A 16580-nucleotide genomic window follows, 5' to 3' on the forward strand; every position below is an offset into this window, starting at 1 on the left:
CCACAGGTCTAAGTGCTCAGTGGAGCTCACCCTGGAGGAACTGACCTGTAGCCAGCAATTCAAGGTGAATGCTCCTGGTCAGGGCAAACAACTCATAACTTTTAAAGCCATCACCAGATGGGAGTCACAGACCCCTCATGGAAGTCTTCATGTGCCATAGCAGACCTTTCATAATGTTTTGTGAACAAATACATTAAAATTAGCCCTCAGGACTCATGGTTCAGGGAAGTGCTGAACAGCCTGTACAGTTACAGTCAGCATGGTCACAACAGCCTACTTTAAATTTTTATCATCTGGATAAACAGTTCATATCACAGGACAACTCAAAGCAGGAGTCTCTGTCAACTAAGGTGTCAACTCTGTTATAGACATGCCAATAAGAGACTCACACCCTTGTAAGATCAAGTGATTGCAGGACAGAGAATCAGGAATCATGAAAGATAGGTTTGCTTTACTGTCTCCATAAGGCAGTGTGCAAACTAGGTTTGTTAGTTGTGTTACAGCCCTAATTGATGCTACAAGCTGTGCTTCATCTGAGATAGTACTGATAGCACTATGAAACCAATCTCCTGTAAGAATTTTGAGGAAAAAAATGTAATTTTTTCTGGAGTGGTAAAACCTTAACTGACTAAGGGATGTGGAAGCAAGAGCGAGCAGTCAGAAAGAGGGGAAGCAGTGACTACTTTCAGCTGGCTCAGCAGGCAGGCATGGAAAGAAATAAGAACATTCTACTCAAAAATGTGTCCTATGCATTCCCATAAGTACAGATTTAAGTGTAGCTCGTTACTCAATGAACTAATACTAAATAATCATATAACCATAGAACAGCCTGGGTTGAAAAGGACCACAACGATCATGTAGTTTCAACCCCCTGCTATGTGCAGGGTCACCAACCACCAGACCAGGCTGCCCAGAGCCACATCCAGGGATGGGGCATCCACAGCCTCCTTGGGCAACCTGTTCCAGTGCAATCATCCCCAAACTGAAAGCCCTTATTTAACTTCTGTATCATGAAGATGTATTAATATGCTCCCTTCGTAACTCATGAGAAGGGATTTTTACTCAACCCTAACCACAAATGACTTCTGTTACTCATTAGCAGTCAGTCAGTGGCAGATGTTATCTTTTTTGCTCACAAACATTAAACAGCATGGAACACAACATTTTCAGGGTTTTTTTATTTTATTTTTTTTTAAAGCAGAATTTTTTTATAGAAATGTTATTTGCATAGCATTGCCTTATCTGGTAGAACACATGGTAAAGAAAAGGGAAATACTTAGAAAATGTAGATAACTTTCATTCCATTAGTCTAGAAAAAAAATGTAACAAATAACCTAGAGCTTTCCTTTTTCTCTTTTTTTTTTTTTTAAGGGAAAAGCAAATACTAAAAGCTAAAAATGTGTAAAATGATAAAACAAAAGAACCAAACTATTGTTCACACAGATATGGCTGATGAAGAGAGAAAGTGCAAGTCCAAACAATGCTAAAGTCTACCATACTGCAAATAGTAAGGTCTACAGAGAGCTGACCCAGCTGGGGAACAACCAGGAGCATTCCGTAACAATTAGAAGGCTGACCCAGTGTGCTCAAAACAGAGCTGGCACAGGCAACGTGGACAAACTGGTTTGTATTACTTAGGACTCTTACTTCCAACCAGCTTGAAATGATTCTCAACTCCAACTGCTGGCAACAGGGAAATGCTGTTCTGGGAGCTACAAGAGGAGCTTTTTGCCACAGAGGTGTTTTCTACTACAGATAGGAGACCTATCTTATTATCTTTGTCCTTCTGACACAGAATGTCCCTGATGGGGCTGTAAAGACAACTGGGATGCAAAAGAGTTTCCCCACTCAAAGTGGTACTCTTGGTAGATTTGTGTAGAGAAGGTCACACTGGTTAAACTATCTTCAACATCTTGTATTCTCTGTTCTTCCAAAACAGGAGGAAGAGGTCTGGAGTACTGGCTATTGTTTCAGTGCTGATGCTGCAAACCACATCTGACTGCAATTAGAAAAATCTTTTTAAATAATTCACTTATTTTCCTTTATTCTCTTCCTGACTGCCTATTATTTCATTTACTGCCCCGTTCAGTGGAATAGAGAAAGTTTATCTGAAATACTGCTGTGTTTTGGCTTACTTCCCATTATCTGTTTTTGGATCACAAAGTCAAAAGGCAAAAAGATTTTTTGTCTCACCTTGATTCTCATGTTCTGCCTTTGTATATTTTTTTTTTCTCCTTTTTATGGGAATGACACCATTCTGAGTCCTACTGGCTCCTTCCTATGAATCTCAGCACACGTGATTTTCTGTGGAAAGAAGTGAAATATTTCATTTTTTTTATAAAGAAATCAGTAGGTTCCAAATACCTAAATACCTCCATTCACACACTGCAAATCAAACTAACATTGACAAAAGCAAATAGATATTTTCTTTTCACAGAACACTGTGAGCAGAAAGTATACTTAAAAGTATACTGCTTTGAAAGGAGAAATTGCATTCAGCTGTAATCAATAACTAGCACTGTCAATACTGCAAAGCTTTCATATTCTTTGCTCTAGCAAATTTGTTGCACTAGCTCAGCACTACTGCAGTGCCACTTCTATCTTTGTATCTTTGTATAGTGACTGCACATAAATCAAAAGAAAGCACTACTTACAGAGATGCTGTCCAGTAGTGAAGAAGAATCTGAAGACAGAAGTCCTCCATGTGTGCTGGTGGGCTCTCTCTCTTCACTTTATTTTCTTAATTCATAAAGTAAGTGGAACATCTGCTCCATGAGCAGCTACAACAACTAACAAGTTTCTCTGGTAGAATTAGTTTTTTTTTAAGTTACAATTTTCTGGTCCTTTACTTAAAGACTTCTATGTTTTTGTTGTTGGACACAACAGGGATATAACCTCCAGCTGTTGCTTATTTAAGCTACTTGATTTTTATTTTTATTTATTTATTTATTACCATGGATGGCTGTTATGAAACTATGCATCTATATACTTGCTCAAATTCAGTTCAACATTAAATTTCGATTTCAGAGAAATCTGGCTTATGGGAACTGGTCTTTGAGCAGTTATGGGTTGAAACCAATGTTAAGTAGGCATGAGACTACTGAACTGTTCTGGCTTTTTTTTTTTTCTTCAGTGGAGTGAATTACTATAAAAAAGCCTGACAGAATAGGTGGAAATCTTAATACAATCTTATGCCCCAGAACTTCCAACATCTATACAAAAGTCTTTCAGAGAACAGGTCTTCTGCAACAGAAGATAACTGAGTAGCTTCAAAGCACTTCTGGTTTTCACTCTGAAAAGTTCTGATGCTTGTTTTCAACAACAGTGCCAGAAGCCTGAAAAATAATGATGGATTCAAAATGCCATTTATTAGAACAAATCTCTTTAGATGTGGAGATGTTCTTTACCTGAGAAATCAGAGAAAGAAAATTAAAAATGTATTTAACAGCCAAAAAGCAACATTATAGTTATACTGTGTTATGACTACATGTGCTGTTGAGTTGCTCATTATATTGATACTCTGTAGATTTTCTTCCTTGTCCTCAGTGTTTCCTTAGAAAACTAATATTAAAGAAGTAGTGCTATGAACATAGAGGAAACAGGATTAAATTTCAGAATAAGTTGAGGATAAATGTGTGAAGGGGTTAAAAGCAGCTATATTTTCTTTTTTAGTAAGCATGCACTGTATCTGTACAGTTCAGATAGGTGGACTACAAGCAGACTGTACAGACATCCCAGAAAAGTGCAAATAAAGAAAATTCAACAAATCACACTATTTTAATCAAAGACATCCGATAAGATAAAAGTTGCAGGCAAAAGTTGTAGGCAATAGGCAATGGTACGATGACCTGTTTAAATAAAAGGCAAAGCTATTTACAAAGCCTGCTTAATACAAGGCAAACTGTTACCCTAACATACATCCAATACATTTTTAATACTCATCAGTGATGCTTACAGCAACATTTACATAAAACACTGCCATCTACCTTTCCATGCACATCAGTCCTCCCTCGTGAATAATGACAACATTAAAAGATTCCCTTCTTATTAAAAGAAATCTTTTGCTAAGAAGGGAATTTGCTGCCATCATTTTATAAGCTGAATACATTCTTACAGCTCCGAGCTGCTGTGGGAAGATTAAAAAAAAAAAAAAAAATGAAGTCTAACTAGTATAGAAGTCTGCCTGACCTACCCCACTACAGAGAGCAGAGCCTTTACAGTAAAAGTACAAAGAAGTGCTGAAGACTCACGCCTAAATAGGGGCTAAGTAAAACAGAACCTTGTATTTTGTAGTATTTAGTGCTTCTGTAACCTGATTTAAACAGTTTTCTGTGTGAAAATTCCTCTTTAACAAATGAGAAGCACACACTAAGTGATGCAGGTCTTCCTGATGTTTATTTCCTAGAAGAACCCGAATCCCACTTGCCAGCCTTGTGAGCGTGCCTGGTACCCATGGGCGATCTGGGGCTCTGAGAGGTGGAGAAGAGTCTGAATTCCACAGAGGAAGCAGGGATGAGAGGCTTCTGTCTTTAGGAAAAAGGATACAACTATCACAGGAATCTGGAAGGCCTGTGATATCCATACTGCCAAGACAGAAAACAACCAACCTCCAGCGGCAGACACCACTTGACAACGGAACAGTTCAGTTGGAAGGGATCTACAAGGGTCATGGAATCCAATAGCCTGACCAGTAAAAGTGAATGATGGAGTGCGTTGTCCAAATGCCTCTTGAAAACCAACAGGCTCAGGGCATCACTAGGAACCATCTTCCCATCTCTGACTACCCTCACAGTATGGGGACATTTCCTGAAGCCCACTCTGAGCCTCCCCTGGCACATCTCTGCACAGTTCCCATCCTACCACCACTTCCCAGGAGCAGATCCCAGCAGCTCCTCCTCCTCAGGGGCTGCAGGGCGCGGTGAGGCCGCCTCTCAGCCTCCTGCTCTTCAGACCAGGCAACTCCGGTGCCCTCAGGCTCTCCTCACAGCACACATCTCCCAGCCCTGCTGCCCGCTCGGTGTCCTCCTCGGGACGCCTCCAAGGACCTTCACGTCCCTTTCACACTGCGCAGCCCACACAGAGCTGCACACAAGACTCGAGGTGAGGCCATACCAGCGTTACACATAACGGGAGAATTCCCGCTCCTGACCAGCTGGCCATGCTGCGTTCAATGCACCCAGAACGCGGTCTGCCCTCAGAGCTGGGCACATTACTGGGCACCCTGCTGGCTCTGGCTGCCACCATTGCCCCCAGTCCCTCCCCACCGAGCTGCTCCAGCCAACAGCTCCAGGCTGTGTCTGCACGCTCTGCACAAGCTGCTCCCACAGATTAGATGTCAGCTCAGAGCGGTGCACCTCCTCCCCACCAACAGGCAGAATTTTCCCCTCGGAGGCTGTAATGCTCACTGGCAATCAGTAAGATTCTCTCCAAAATCAAATTCTAGCCAGAATTTCTTCCTTGAGGTCCTTGCTGAGCACTGACACCCACCAGCTTTGATGGCCTCTGGCTGTCCTGAAAACCCTGCTGAGCATATGCCGTGTCCAGATGGCAGCTTGAGCATTTGTTCTGCTGTCCAGCAAGCTGTTCACTGAAACAGCACTTGTCCTTGTGGTGAAAACAAAGAGAGAAGCCTCTCAGTTCTTCTCTGTGGCTAACAGGAGCCTTCCTACCAAGCAGCTCAGAGCCTTCTCCTCCACAATTCCTGCAGAAGCTCCTGAAGGCACTGCTCCTTGCACTGGCGGTGTCACAAGCAGGTACTGGCACTGCAAACAGGAACTAATGGCTGTAACAGGTTGGCTCACACCGCACACTCAGTGGTGTGGTGCTGACAGCATGCATGGACAGAACGATCTTATTAAAAAAAAAAAAAAAGAGAGAGGAAGATTTGACTGGGATTATTAATGATGTTATTTGCAATGTTAATTGGGGGATTAAAACTGATTTCCTGTAATTAAGCCGGGTTACACAAATATTTGAATAGTCAGGTATAAGAGCAGACATGCATAAAGTGGATATTTAACATGACAGTTTAGTTTCTGCCACTTGGTAGGATACTTTTTCAAGCTACTATTGGAGATTCGTACAAATATATTATTAGCAATTTAATATAAAGGCTAGGAAATACTTGCTTTGGCCCAGTTAACAAAGGATTTCATGCAGCACATCAATGCTTGATTCAAGTTAGGTGAAATACCGAGGCAGCCAAGGGAGCAGTCACAGCACAGCCCAGTCTGGGTGCCTTCTTTCAGGCACAGGCTTTGCTGCCTGCAGTAAACAATGTATGGCAGCAGCTGAGTCCTGAGACAGATGTTTTGAAGTGTGCTCAGCTTTTCCTACAGTGTATTTTACATGAAAAAAATGCCCAGGGCTTGGAGAAAGCATGGCACAGTTATCCTTTGATGTGTGTGAAACTGAGATACTGAGGCTACATTTATGAGCAAACACTCCAAGCAGCCACTTGGCTCACAAGTAACCCATACCAACATACCACTAAAAGACAACAAATTCAAAATGGCTTCAGCTGCCTCCACGTGCCCACACACCGAAGTCTAACAAACTGGAGCCTCTGCTGCCACAAGTCTGGGGTGAGCTGGGGGCTGAGTGCTGCTTTCATTGCTTCTGAGAAGCACCTTCCAGGAAAAATAAGAGATACGTCCTCCTACTCCATGTTATCCACGTGTGCTGAGGGAGCTGGCGGAGGTCATTGCCGAACCGCTCTCCATCATTTTTGAGAGGTCCTGGACAACAGGGGAGGTCCCTGAAGACTGGAGGATAGCCAATGTCACTCCGGTCTTCAAAAAGGGCAAGAAGGAAGATCCGGGTAATTATAGGCCTGTCAGCCTCACCTCCGTCCCTGGAAAGGTGATGGAACAGCTTGTGCTGGATACCATCTCCAGACAACTGGGAGAAAAGGAGGTTATCAGGAGTAGTCAGCATGGGTTCACCAAGGGGAGGTCGTGCTCGACCAACCTGGTGGCCTTCTATGATGCTGTCACATGCTGGGTGGATGGGGGAAGAGCGGTAGATGTAATCTACCTTGATTTTAGAAAGGCGTTTGATACTGTCTCCCACGACATCCTTATAACAAAGCTGAGGAAGTGTGGGATAGACGAGTGGACAGTGAGGTGGGTTGAGAACTGGCTGACTGGCAGAGCGCAGAGGGTCGTCGTTGGTGGTGCAGAGTCTGGCTGGAGACCTGTAACCAGTGGTGTCCCCCAGGGGTCTGTGCTGGGTCCGGTCTTGTTCAACATCTTCATCAATGACCTTGATGAGGGGATAGTGGCCACCCTCAGCAAGTTTGCTGATGATACGAAGTTGGGAGGATTGGCTGACACGCCTGAAGGCTGTGCTGCCATTCAGCGAGACCTGGACAGGCTGGAGAGCTGGGCAGTAAGAAACCGGATGAGGTTCAACACAAGCAAGTGTAGGGTCTTACACCTAGGGAGGAAGAATTGCATGCACCAATACAGGCTGGGGGATGAGCTGCTGGAGAGGAGCTCTGCAGAGAGGGACCTGGGCGTCCTGGTGGACGACAGGTTGGCCATGAGCCAGCAGTGTGCCCTCGTGGCCAAAAAGGCCAATGGCATTCTGGGGTGCATTAAGAAGAGCGTGTCCAGCAGGTCGAGGGAGGTGATCCTCCCCCTCTACTCTGCCCTGGTAAGGCCTCATCTGGAGTACTGTGTCCAGTTCTGGGCTCCCCAGTACAAAAAAGACAGGGATCTCTTGGAAAGAGTCCAGCGGAGGGCCACAAAGATGGTGAAGGGCCTGGAGCATCTCCCCTATGAAGAAAGGCTAAGTGAACTGGGTCTGTTTAGCCTTGAGAAAAGAAGACTGAGAGGGGACCTGATCCAGGTTTATAAATATCTGAGGTGTGGCGGCCATAGCAGTGAGGCCAGTCTCTTTTCAGTGGTACGTGGAGACAGGACGAGGGGAAACGGACATAAGCTGCAGCATAGGAAGTTTCGCACGAATGTGCGTAAGAACTTCTTCACGGTGAGGGTGACGGAGCACTGGAACAGGCTGCCCAGGGAGGTTGTGGAGTCTCCTTCTCTGGAGATATTCAAGTCTCGCCTGGACGCCTACCTGTGCGACCTGGTGTAGGGAACCTGCTTTGGCAGGGGGGTTGGTCTCGATGATCTCTAGAGGTCCCTTCCAACCCCTACAATTCTGTGATTCTGTGTGTGATTCTACTGCAATCACTCCAGTGCCTCCTCATTGCATGGTTGTGCAGCTGATTTATCTCTAAATGAAAACCACATTCCTTTTCTGGTTGCTTCCTGTTTGCCACATCACTTCTCTTGTTTGCCTTGATTCTTCTGAATTCCAAGCCTGCCTCATGCTTGTAGCAGCTCCCCCACTGACACCCTCCTTCAAAAACTTAGCAAAGGAATTCTGTACACATGACAAGGACAGCTCCATGAATTCAGCTTCCTACTCAGCTTTGCATATCCTTATATTAGCTATATTAGTTTTCTCCATAGCTTACTTATGGCAATGTGAGAGAAGGTAGTAGAATTAAGATGATAAATCAGCAGTCATGAATTGAAAGCACAGTAGTACTTAGTGAAAGGAGCTGTATGCAGAAGAGAAACTGTATTTAAAATATAGTGTGAAGGGGACTGCATTTACCTCTTCGCAGCAGAAGATACAGACGTGTTGGTGCACACACCCCTATGACCTCAGTCTTGGACAGCCAGCATCATGCCTATAATGATCACATCACTGATTTTAATGGACATGGTAACACTCATAATGTCTGCAATAGGCAAAGTCAGTATAATGATGATTATGCAAAATAACAAGTACACGAAGCTGCTGTGATAAACTGCTATTGAAGTTCAGCTGGTTACCACGGGGTGTTTTCACGTGATTGATACTTTGATGAATGGGAGCACTAGGACAGGCTGTGCAGAGGGGTGGTGTACTGCCCTTCTCTGAGGGTATTCAGAACCCACACGGGCACTTTGCTGCACAACCTGCTCTGGGGAACCTGCTCTGGCAGAGGGGGTGGAATGGGATCTCCAGAGGTCCCCTCCAGCCTCTACAAATCCGTGATGTCATATTTTCCATAGACAAGAGATGGCTGTTGACACAGAAACATCCATTCACACCATTCTTCATTTCTCCTGTCCGGATGAGACTTCATGTGAAATGTTTTGTTTCCGTCCACATAGCTCGCTCTGCTACTGAAGACTCTCAAGTAGCTCTTCTGTGGGGTGACAGTTGCATCTAGTCGTGGATTTAGTGCAGCTCTTCAGGTGCTACAACACAGCAAGACAAATGTACCAACAAAAGCAAACCTTCAAGTCGTACCATTTTGTAACAAAACCACACGGACTAAATGAGAGCTCTCATCAGCCAAGTGTTCTGCAGATCCATGGTGCCAGCCTCAGTATCCTGACACACTGACCAGAGGTTTACCTTTACAATTAGCACAAGGGCAGACCATTCAAATTTTCCTTACAATTAACACATTCTTATCAGGAATTTTACATTTTACAGGTTCCTTTTTGCATAGGAACACATGGAAGAATGCTTTGCTACTGGTCTGCTGGTAATGTTTTGTGGGTTTTTTTCACTAAGAGAATTTTTCAGTTCTATATTGCCCCCAAAATACCAATCATAAGAATAAGCACGGTAATGTGTGAAGAAATATTTCCTATTAAAGAGGCAATACTGACCTTGCTAACTCCTTATTTCCAACAAAAAAAGGCAGTGAACTGATCACAGTCAAGAAAACTCTGACAAAGGAGAAACTAAGACCTGCTAACCACATTTCAAATAAAACACATCAGAAAGTGAGAACTTAGAGCTGGTGAGAGTTGACAAGAGATTGTGAAACAGAAAGAAAAACCCTCCTACAAAGGCCTGGCCCACCTCTATCAATAAGACAGGACATTTTCACATTGGCACATCAAGGCTAAGAACGCAGGCAAACCAAATTAGTCATATTCAATGCCCACATTTACAATGCTGAGTACAGGCTCACCCCGTCATCCTCCATGCACGACATTCCCCTTCTACCATCAGCAACTCCTTTAGATGCAGAGGACAAATATGATCACACCATTCTCACTTCCTTTACTGGTCACTTTTATAGACGTTTTAAAATAATTACACCATCCAGATAATGCTGCACTCAAATGCAGAAGTGACATTTATGCTCTGGAAAGGAAAGCTCAACACTTTAATCAGTTTCCACAAGCAGCAGATTGCACACCAGTCCCTCAAACACCAACCAGAGGCACTCTGAGGACACCACCCAGCAGTCTGGCAGCACAACAGAGAAATGCACCATGTGTTTTAGAGAGCCACCATGTAAGACACAGTTTTCATACAAAAAGAGACCTTCAACTCACTGTACACATTGTTCTCAATGATGTCCTAAAACGTACACAGAAAAAAAAAAAAAAGAAAATCTCAAGACAGTGATGGTGTTGTACCATCATACCAAAGAGGAAGTTTTTCCCAAAGCCACCCCTCTGAGTCTTTAAAAGGCCTCCCATCCCTGCTGAGCTTGTTATAAGGAAGCTTATGGGTTAAAAAAAAAAAAGTACAACTTGCCAAAAGCTTTCCTTCTACCTTCCTGTAAGGAGCTCCTGTCCCAGCGCTCCTGAGGAGTCCTGGGATTCATTGTGTGCATCCACTGATGGCACACAAAAGCAGCTCTTGCAAGCAATTGCTCACTCTCTGACGCTCAATCTTGATCCTCAAAGGAACCTACGAACTGCCTATCAGCCACAAACACGGGAATTAAAATTCATAGCATCTCAAAGATAGCAGAGTGCTTTTCCACCACACCATCATCTCCCACGCTCTCCACAACCCACAGGCTATAACCTCTCTTTATTTGATCATTTAAACATGCCAGGAAAGATTTCTTCTCTTTCCTGAGAAAATAATTATCTCATAACTGCTGCTTTCCTTCAAATTTGCATTTCCATATTGAATTTAGCAGCTCTATTTCTTATCAAAAATGATCTGATAGCTATCAATTCAAAACTCAGGGATTTTTTCCATTTGCATTCCACTCTAATAGAAAGCTGCAACAAGAATGCTGTCTGGTTGAAGAAAAGGTATCACCAGTGCATTTGTTCCTAGACATCATGGCCACACAAAGGCTCCTATGCATTTATACTATTTAAAAATCAAGTCATTTACACGCCAAAAACTCCTAATCTTTATAAAATGTCCCAAAAATGTGATTTTTGAATCCATGTTCTTTCCAGCACATTAAAGTCGGTGGAAATTCAAGATCACTGTAGAATTCTGGTTTTCCAACTTAAGAAGTTTTGCAAATCACCACAATCCTGAATCAGAGGTTTTAAAATAAATCAGAAAGTGCACATTGTCACTTGACAGCAAGATAAAGCCACAAAGACACAGAAGCTTTTCATTGCTTAATATCAAAAGAACAGTTCTTCTAATCATCTGCCTTCCTTAACAAGGCAGCCAGCCCCATCCTCTGACAGAAGGAATAATGACTGCACTCAGATTGTGGGAAAATAAATACAGACTCAAACTATTTGAAATACAAATGCCTTCACTCTCTCCATTTTCTGTTCATCTCTATAACCAGCTATTCACCCACGCTAAGCACAGGGACACAGTTTACATTCCATGATCCTCCTGTTCATGTCATCCCTCAAGAAACCCAATCTTCTGCTGCAACAGTGGCCCAGATTTTAAGATACCCAGTGAGCAAGAAGATGCATCCTTCTGTTCAACCTTCAGCACGTACATATGCTCGCAGAGGCATGCACTCACAAACCTACATTTAAGACAGAATACATGCCTTAGAACACACCTGAACTGCCATTTGGGAAGGGAAGGCTTTGCTAAGCACCTCCCAGTTATAAGCCTGCCACTGTGCTTACACTCAACTTTTTCTTATTCTGAAAAATAACTTGCACTCTTACCATCGTGATTGGAATTTCCCAGGGTCCACGGCTCATCTGAATCAAAGTGAGTGTCCCCTCCTATTCCTGGTCCAGGAAAGTAAGCGTGAGCTAGGAATCCACCTTCTCCATCAAACGGAGAACTGTCTCCATGGAAACCAGAGGCAAAAAATATCATAATATCTGCCTCCTTCCTGTCATTTTTAATTTCATGGTAGGGGACCTCTTCAAAGGTAAGCGGTGTCACTCTCTGCCAAACATCAAACGCCTGACGAATGGCTCTCCTCGTATCAAGCTCTCCAACCTTGGGAGTATAGTTGTGCACACTGTGAAAGAGAGAGAAGGAGCATTTAGAAGTGCTGATTCCATTCAAGACTTACTGTAACTCCAGTACTCACCCACAGTATTTTTACTGATTGCAGACTCTACTTTGGCCATGACAAGTGTCGCTGTTACAGATAAAGTTACCAACAAACTAACAGCCTTGATCTGGACCACATTTATTAGTAAGAATAATCCCAGTACTGAGGTTCATCTTGTAACACTTTGTGTGTGCTGACACTCTTTCAAATCCTCACAAATAGAGTTGAGGAATTAAGTTTAAAAACAAGTAAATTATTCCATACTTTTCCTGAAAATACCACGCTAAAACAGAATACATCATATGAAAACACCTGACATCTGCATGTCTGTCTGGAACGGGGCACTGTCACCACTGCTGAGATGTACCACCACCAACTCACTGTGCTCACATTCACTGTTTGGCCTCCCTAAATGTTCACCAAGCGTCGATGAATGTCATTGGGTGTCATTTTTTCCATACAGAAGAGTTCAGTTCCACACCTTCGCTCCATACATGCTCCCATGTCAGATGCCATTTCGTCAGACTGCCCCTCTGCTACTGTCTGTCATACAGCAGCAAAATGGAACGGGCTTCAACCCCTACTGCCATGCCATCTTCCACCTCTGACGTTGTGGAACAAAAGCACAAAATAGGAGGCATTACTTTCAGAGTACACCTCATTGCTTAACTGCAGATAAATTTTTCATAATTAAACTTCAGCTTAAAGAGCATTGCTCTTGCAGTTCTGGTTTTGTTTGTTGGTGGACATATAGCAGACTCATGGCCAAAGAATATGAAACATCCATCTACGGTAAAGCAACTACTGCCATTGTTTAATGAAATTAGTTCAATTTAATAGAATGATTGAGAGATCATATCCTGTAATACATTTAGTGGTAAAATGAGACATCCAAGACTGCAATGTCACATATTCTGCCTCTCACATCTTCACATATTTCAGTTAAAGGAGTAAGTTTTGTTGAAAGATTTGATCTAGGCCCCAGAAATAATCCCTTCTACCACTCTCAGCACTCCCTCGTTGTTGAGTGGAAGAATTCTCCTCCTCCTCCTCTCTCAGCAAAATTACTGAAACTCCACAGACCCTAATTCTCCTTCCCTTTACACAGTCATCTTTCTTGCTATATATATATATATACACACTCAGGCAAATTCCCCACGGTGTCATTCAGACTTCTACCTCTTCAATACCAATCTCTTTCTTTCCATCTAAACTTTGCTCATCCATATCTTCTCCTTAGTGTCTCATTCCTAAGTATTCCTCCCCCAAAAATTAGAAGGCCATACTTCTGGAACTCTCATCTGCAAGGGCTTTACATTTTCTTTTCATAGTGACAAACCATCGTGGACATCATTCGGCATCATTCAAAAGCAAAGGACCAAAACAACCAACACAAAGGTTTCTCTGGAAAACAACCATCACCACATTCATTTTACACTTGCTGATTACTTCAGCATCTTGGCTTAGCAGGTCTAAGTCTGGACAGAAGCAAGAGTTGCACTATGCGAGCAAAATTAAGAACTCTGCAAAAACAAACACACAGTAGAATGTTGCACATAGTGGAGGGAGAAAGCACTACTCCTTTAGACAGTAACATTCCTTCTGCCTAAGGAGACCATTTGTTTGAGAGAACATACGATTTAAGGGTTGGAGACCTGTTGGGGTCCTGTTGACCCCAATCTTAGCTGCAGTTGCAAGGGTTACTTTTCATCAGCATTTAGATTTCTAAGGCAATGCGCACCCTCAACAAACACAGAACACTTTTTTTCCCCCTAAATATAAAGAGTGAGTGAGCAGACTATACCTGTAGGTTATATGCTTCTGCCTCCATTTTTGCCCTGTTAGCGCGTACCGCTTTTTCCTCCGGCTATGGCCTAAGTGGGGATGATCTGGAACTCCACATCGAGGCTTCTTCATCCACCTAGAGGAGCCAAAGAGCAAAAAAGGAAGCTACTGAAGAGCTTGGAAAAGAGATTCAGAAGAATTCAATGGTGACCAGAAGACCTCCTGGGAACGACAAACGCATGCAGAGAAAGGCTCAGTATTCCCTCAGTATTCCCTCCTTGTGCAGAGCTATAAACTCCATCTCTGCTGACATTCCACACACAACAGCACATCAAAAAGGCTTCATTTTTCCTTTTGGAAAGAGATACCAGGGACAGGTAGCCCTCATTCTTGACAACAACTGAACAGTGAGACCACAAGGGACCCTGTGTCCCAGGCTGCCTGTGTGTATAAGCTGGGATCAAGTTCTTTTACCACCTACCACACCTACCCTACCTCTGCTGAAGTACTCCTGTCCTGGTCAAAGCAAAAGAAAACCAAAACACCACCACCAAAAGCGGCCCCAAGGCAGAACTCACAGGACAAAACCAAACAGGTTCCAATGCGCCCCTCCCACCTACTGACTGCAGCTGTTGTAACCAGCAGAACAGGACCCCGAAGCCTGGGGGTCTCAGCCACCCAACTCCCGCAGCTCCTCCCGGTATCCCTTGTCTCTTTGGGTGTTACTCACAATGTAGGAAACTCCTGCTAATACATAGCAGTTTTTAACATATCTTTACACAAAGTGCAGTGTGAATTAGAATTTTCTTTCATGAGCTTCTCAAGAACTGATCTTCTCAACGTCACTCTCCGCAGGCCCTGATTACACTGTCTGGAAATTTTCTTCTATTTTATCTCTTCCAGTATCACTCAGAAGACAGAGGCCAGCTGCAATACACTGCTCTGGGCTTTAAGGACTTCTGGAGTCAAAGCTCCTATGGCATCAGCACTCGCAGAGCTGTCAGCAGAGTTTCCTCACGCACAGCTGCCTTGTTCCTCTTTCCACCGTACTTAGGCCAGACTGAACTTCTGTGTACCACAGCTTATTCCAGAGTTCAGCTCCACGTTGCTCAAAATACATCTAATACAAAATGCCTGATTACCTGCGTCCTGATTCTGCCTGGGTTAGTTATTTTTCTTAACACACCAGCCCTTTAATTGCTGCAGAATTCCGTGGACAGAGTCAAGGGCATGTCATCTTCTCGCACTGTCCCGTCACTGAGGAGGTGAGGCATAGAGAACCTGGACAGCTGACCAAAACAGACCAAAGGGATATTCCATGCCAGATGGCTTTATATTCAGTGATAAAAGCCAAGGGGAGAGAAGGAGGGTTTGTCTTCCCAAGAAACTCTGCTTTCCCAGCAAAGGAAAGTAGTGTGCAGCTTTTGCTTTACCTGGCACAACATCTCAGCACACCAGTTCTTGCACTTTACCCTTCTAATTCTCTCCCTGATCCTGCATGGGCACAGCAATCTAGCAGCCGTCTGATGCTGAGCTGCAGGCCAGGTTACACCACACCACCTGGCTGCAGCTGGGCAATTCTATTTTAAATAGGACATCAAGAGCATTTGGCCACCAGATGTTCCACATCGCACTGTTTAAGTACAGCCTACTGCATTCCTCCAGCTGCCTGGCATACAGAACCATTGGTAACTTCCTACAGAAGGGACAGCCAGCTCTTGGCCAGACACGGCTGCTTTCCCCAGTTCAGGCTCCAAGTCCTCCACTAGCTTCTCCTGTATAGAGGAAGCTGTCACTCTCGGTCTGCTACCGTTGAGCAGATGGCAGTGGTACCTTTAAACTCCCTGAGGTAAATAATAAAATAAGACGGCTGTGTCTTGCAGCTCAAGGTGAGGGACCTACACAACAGGCTCAAGATGATGCAGAACACATACAAGACATGTCCAACACAACTATTTCCTGGTTCTCCTCAGGTCTATGTGATTATGAGCAATGTAATGGTGAGCACTTCTGTTAGGTGCTTCTCTCCCCGCACACTCCCAGGATTATATGCTTGCTTAGCTGTTAAATCAAATTACTATTCAACCCACTTACTGCAGGCAGACAAAGTTTGCTGAGGTGCTGTTGAATGCAGAGTAGGAGGAGGCTGTTCTAAGTATTCTCCCACACTCTTTTCACAGGAAATCATACATCCTCAACCTGTTCTCTCAAGACATCCCCCCTTGTCCCTCTGGTGCTGAGCACCACCTTCCCTATAAAAACCAGTAGGCCACAGCATCTTCCTTCCCATTCCCCACTCTCACTGGCAGGGCTTATACAGCAGCTTCCACACACTTGGACACCACTCTTGGAAGAAAGCCCAAGCTCAGGGTTTGCGTGGAGGAGATAAAGAACATGAGGCATCTATAATAAGTGTAAATAGAAGATACAGAATTTTCTGCCTGATAAAGAAGCCATAGAAACTAATAATTTTACACACTGACCAATTACACACCAAACCTTTAAAGGCACAGAGCTTATGACACCAACAGAAGTG

At 43.7% G+C, this 16580-nt stretch overlaps 1 protein-coding gene across 2 annotated transcripts in view; it reads right to left on the reverse strand.

Moving 5' to 3' along the window:
- The window catches only part of MMP24 (matrix metallopeptidase 24), a 45649-nt gene that overhangs the window by 25710 nt on the left and 3359 nt on the right, over positions 1–16580 (reverse strand). Inside the window, exons 1-3 of one of the 2 annotated variants that reach the window (XM_085241816.1) lie at positions 14064–14178; positions 12741–12863; positions 11919–12223 (exon numbers count right to left, since the gene is read on the reverse strand). In XM_085241816.1, the coding sequence (XP_085097942.1) occupies positions 11919–12223; positions 12741–12775 (340 nt within the window). In that variant the 5' untranslated portion in view covers positions 12776–12863; positions 14064–14178. Of the gene's footprint in view, positions 1–11918; positions 12224–12740; positions 12864–14063; positions 14181–16580 lie in introns of those variants that run through there. The other variant, XM_085241815.1, reaches the window with a different exon arrangement.

The sequence above is a fragment of the Meleagris gallopavo genome, chromosome 22 (genome assembly GCF_905368555.1).
Source record: "Meleagris gallopavo chromosome 22, MGAL_WU_HG_1.1, whole genome shotgun sequence".
Lineage (NCBI taxonomy): Eukaryota > Metazoa > Chordata > Aves > Galliformes > Phasianidae > Meleagris > Meleagris gallopavo.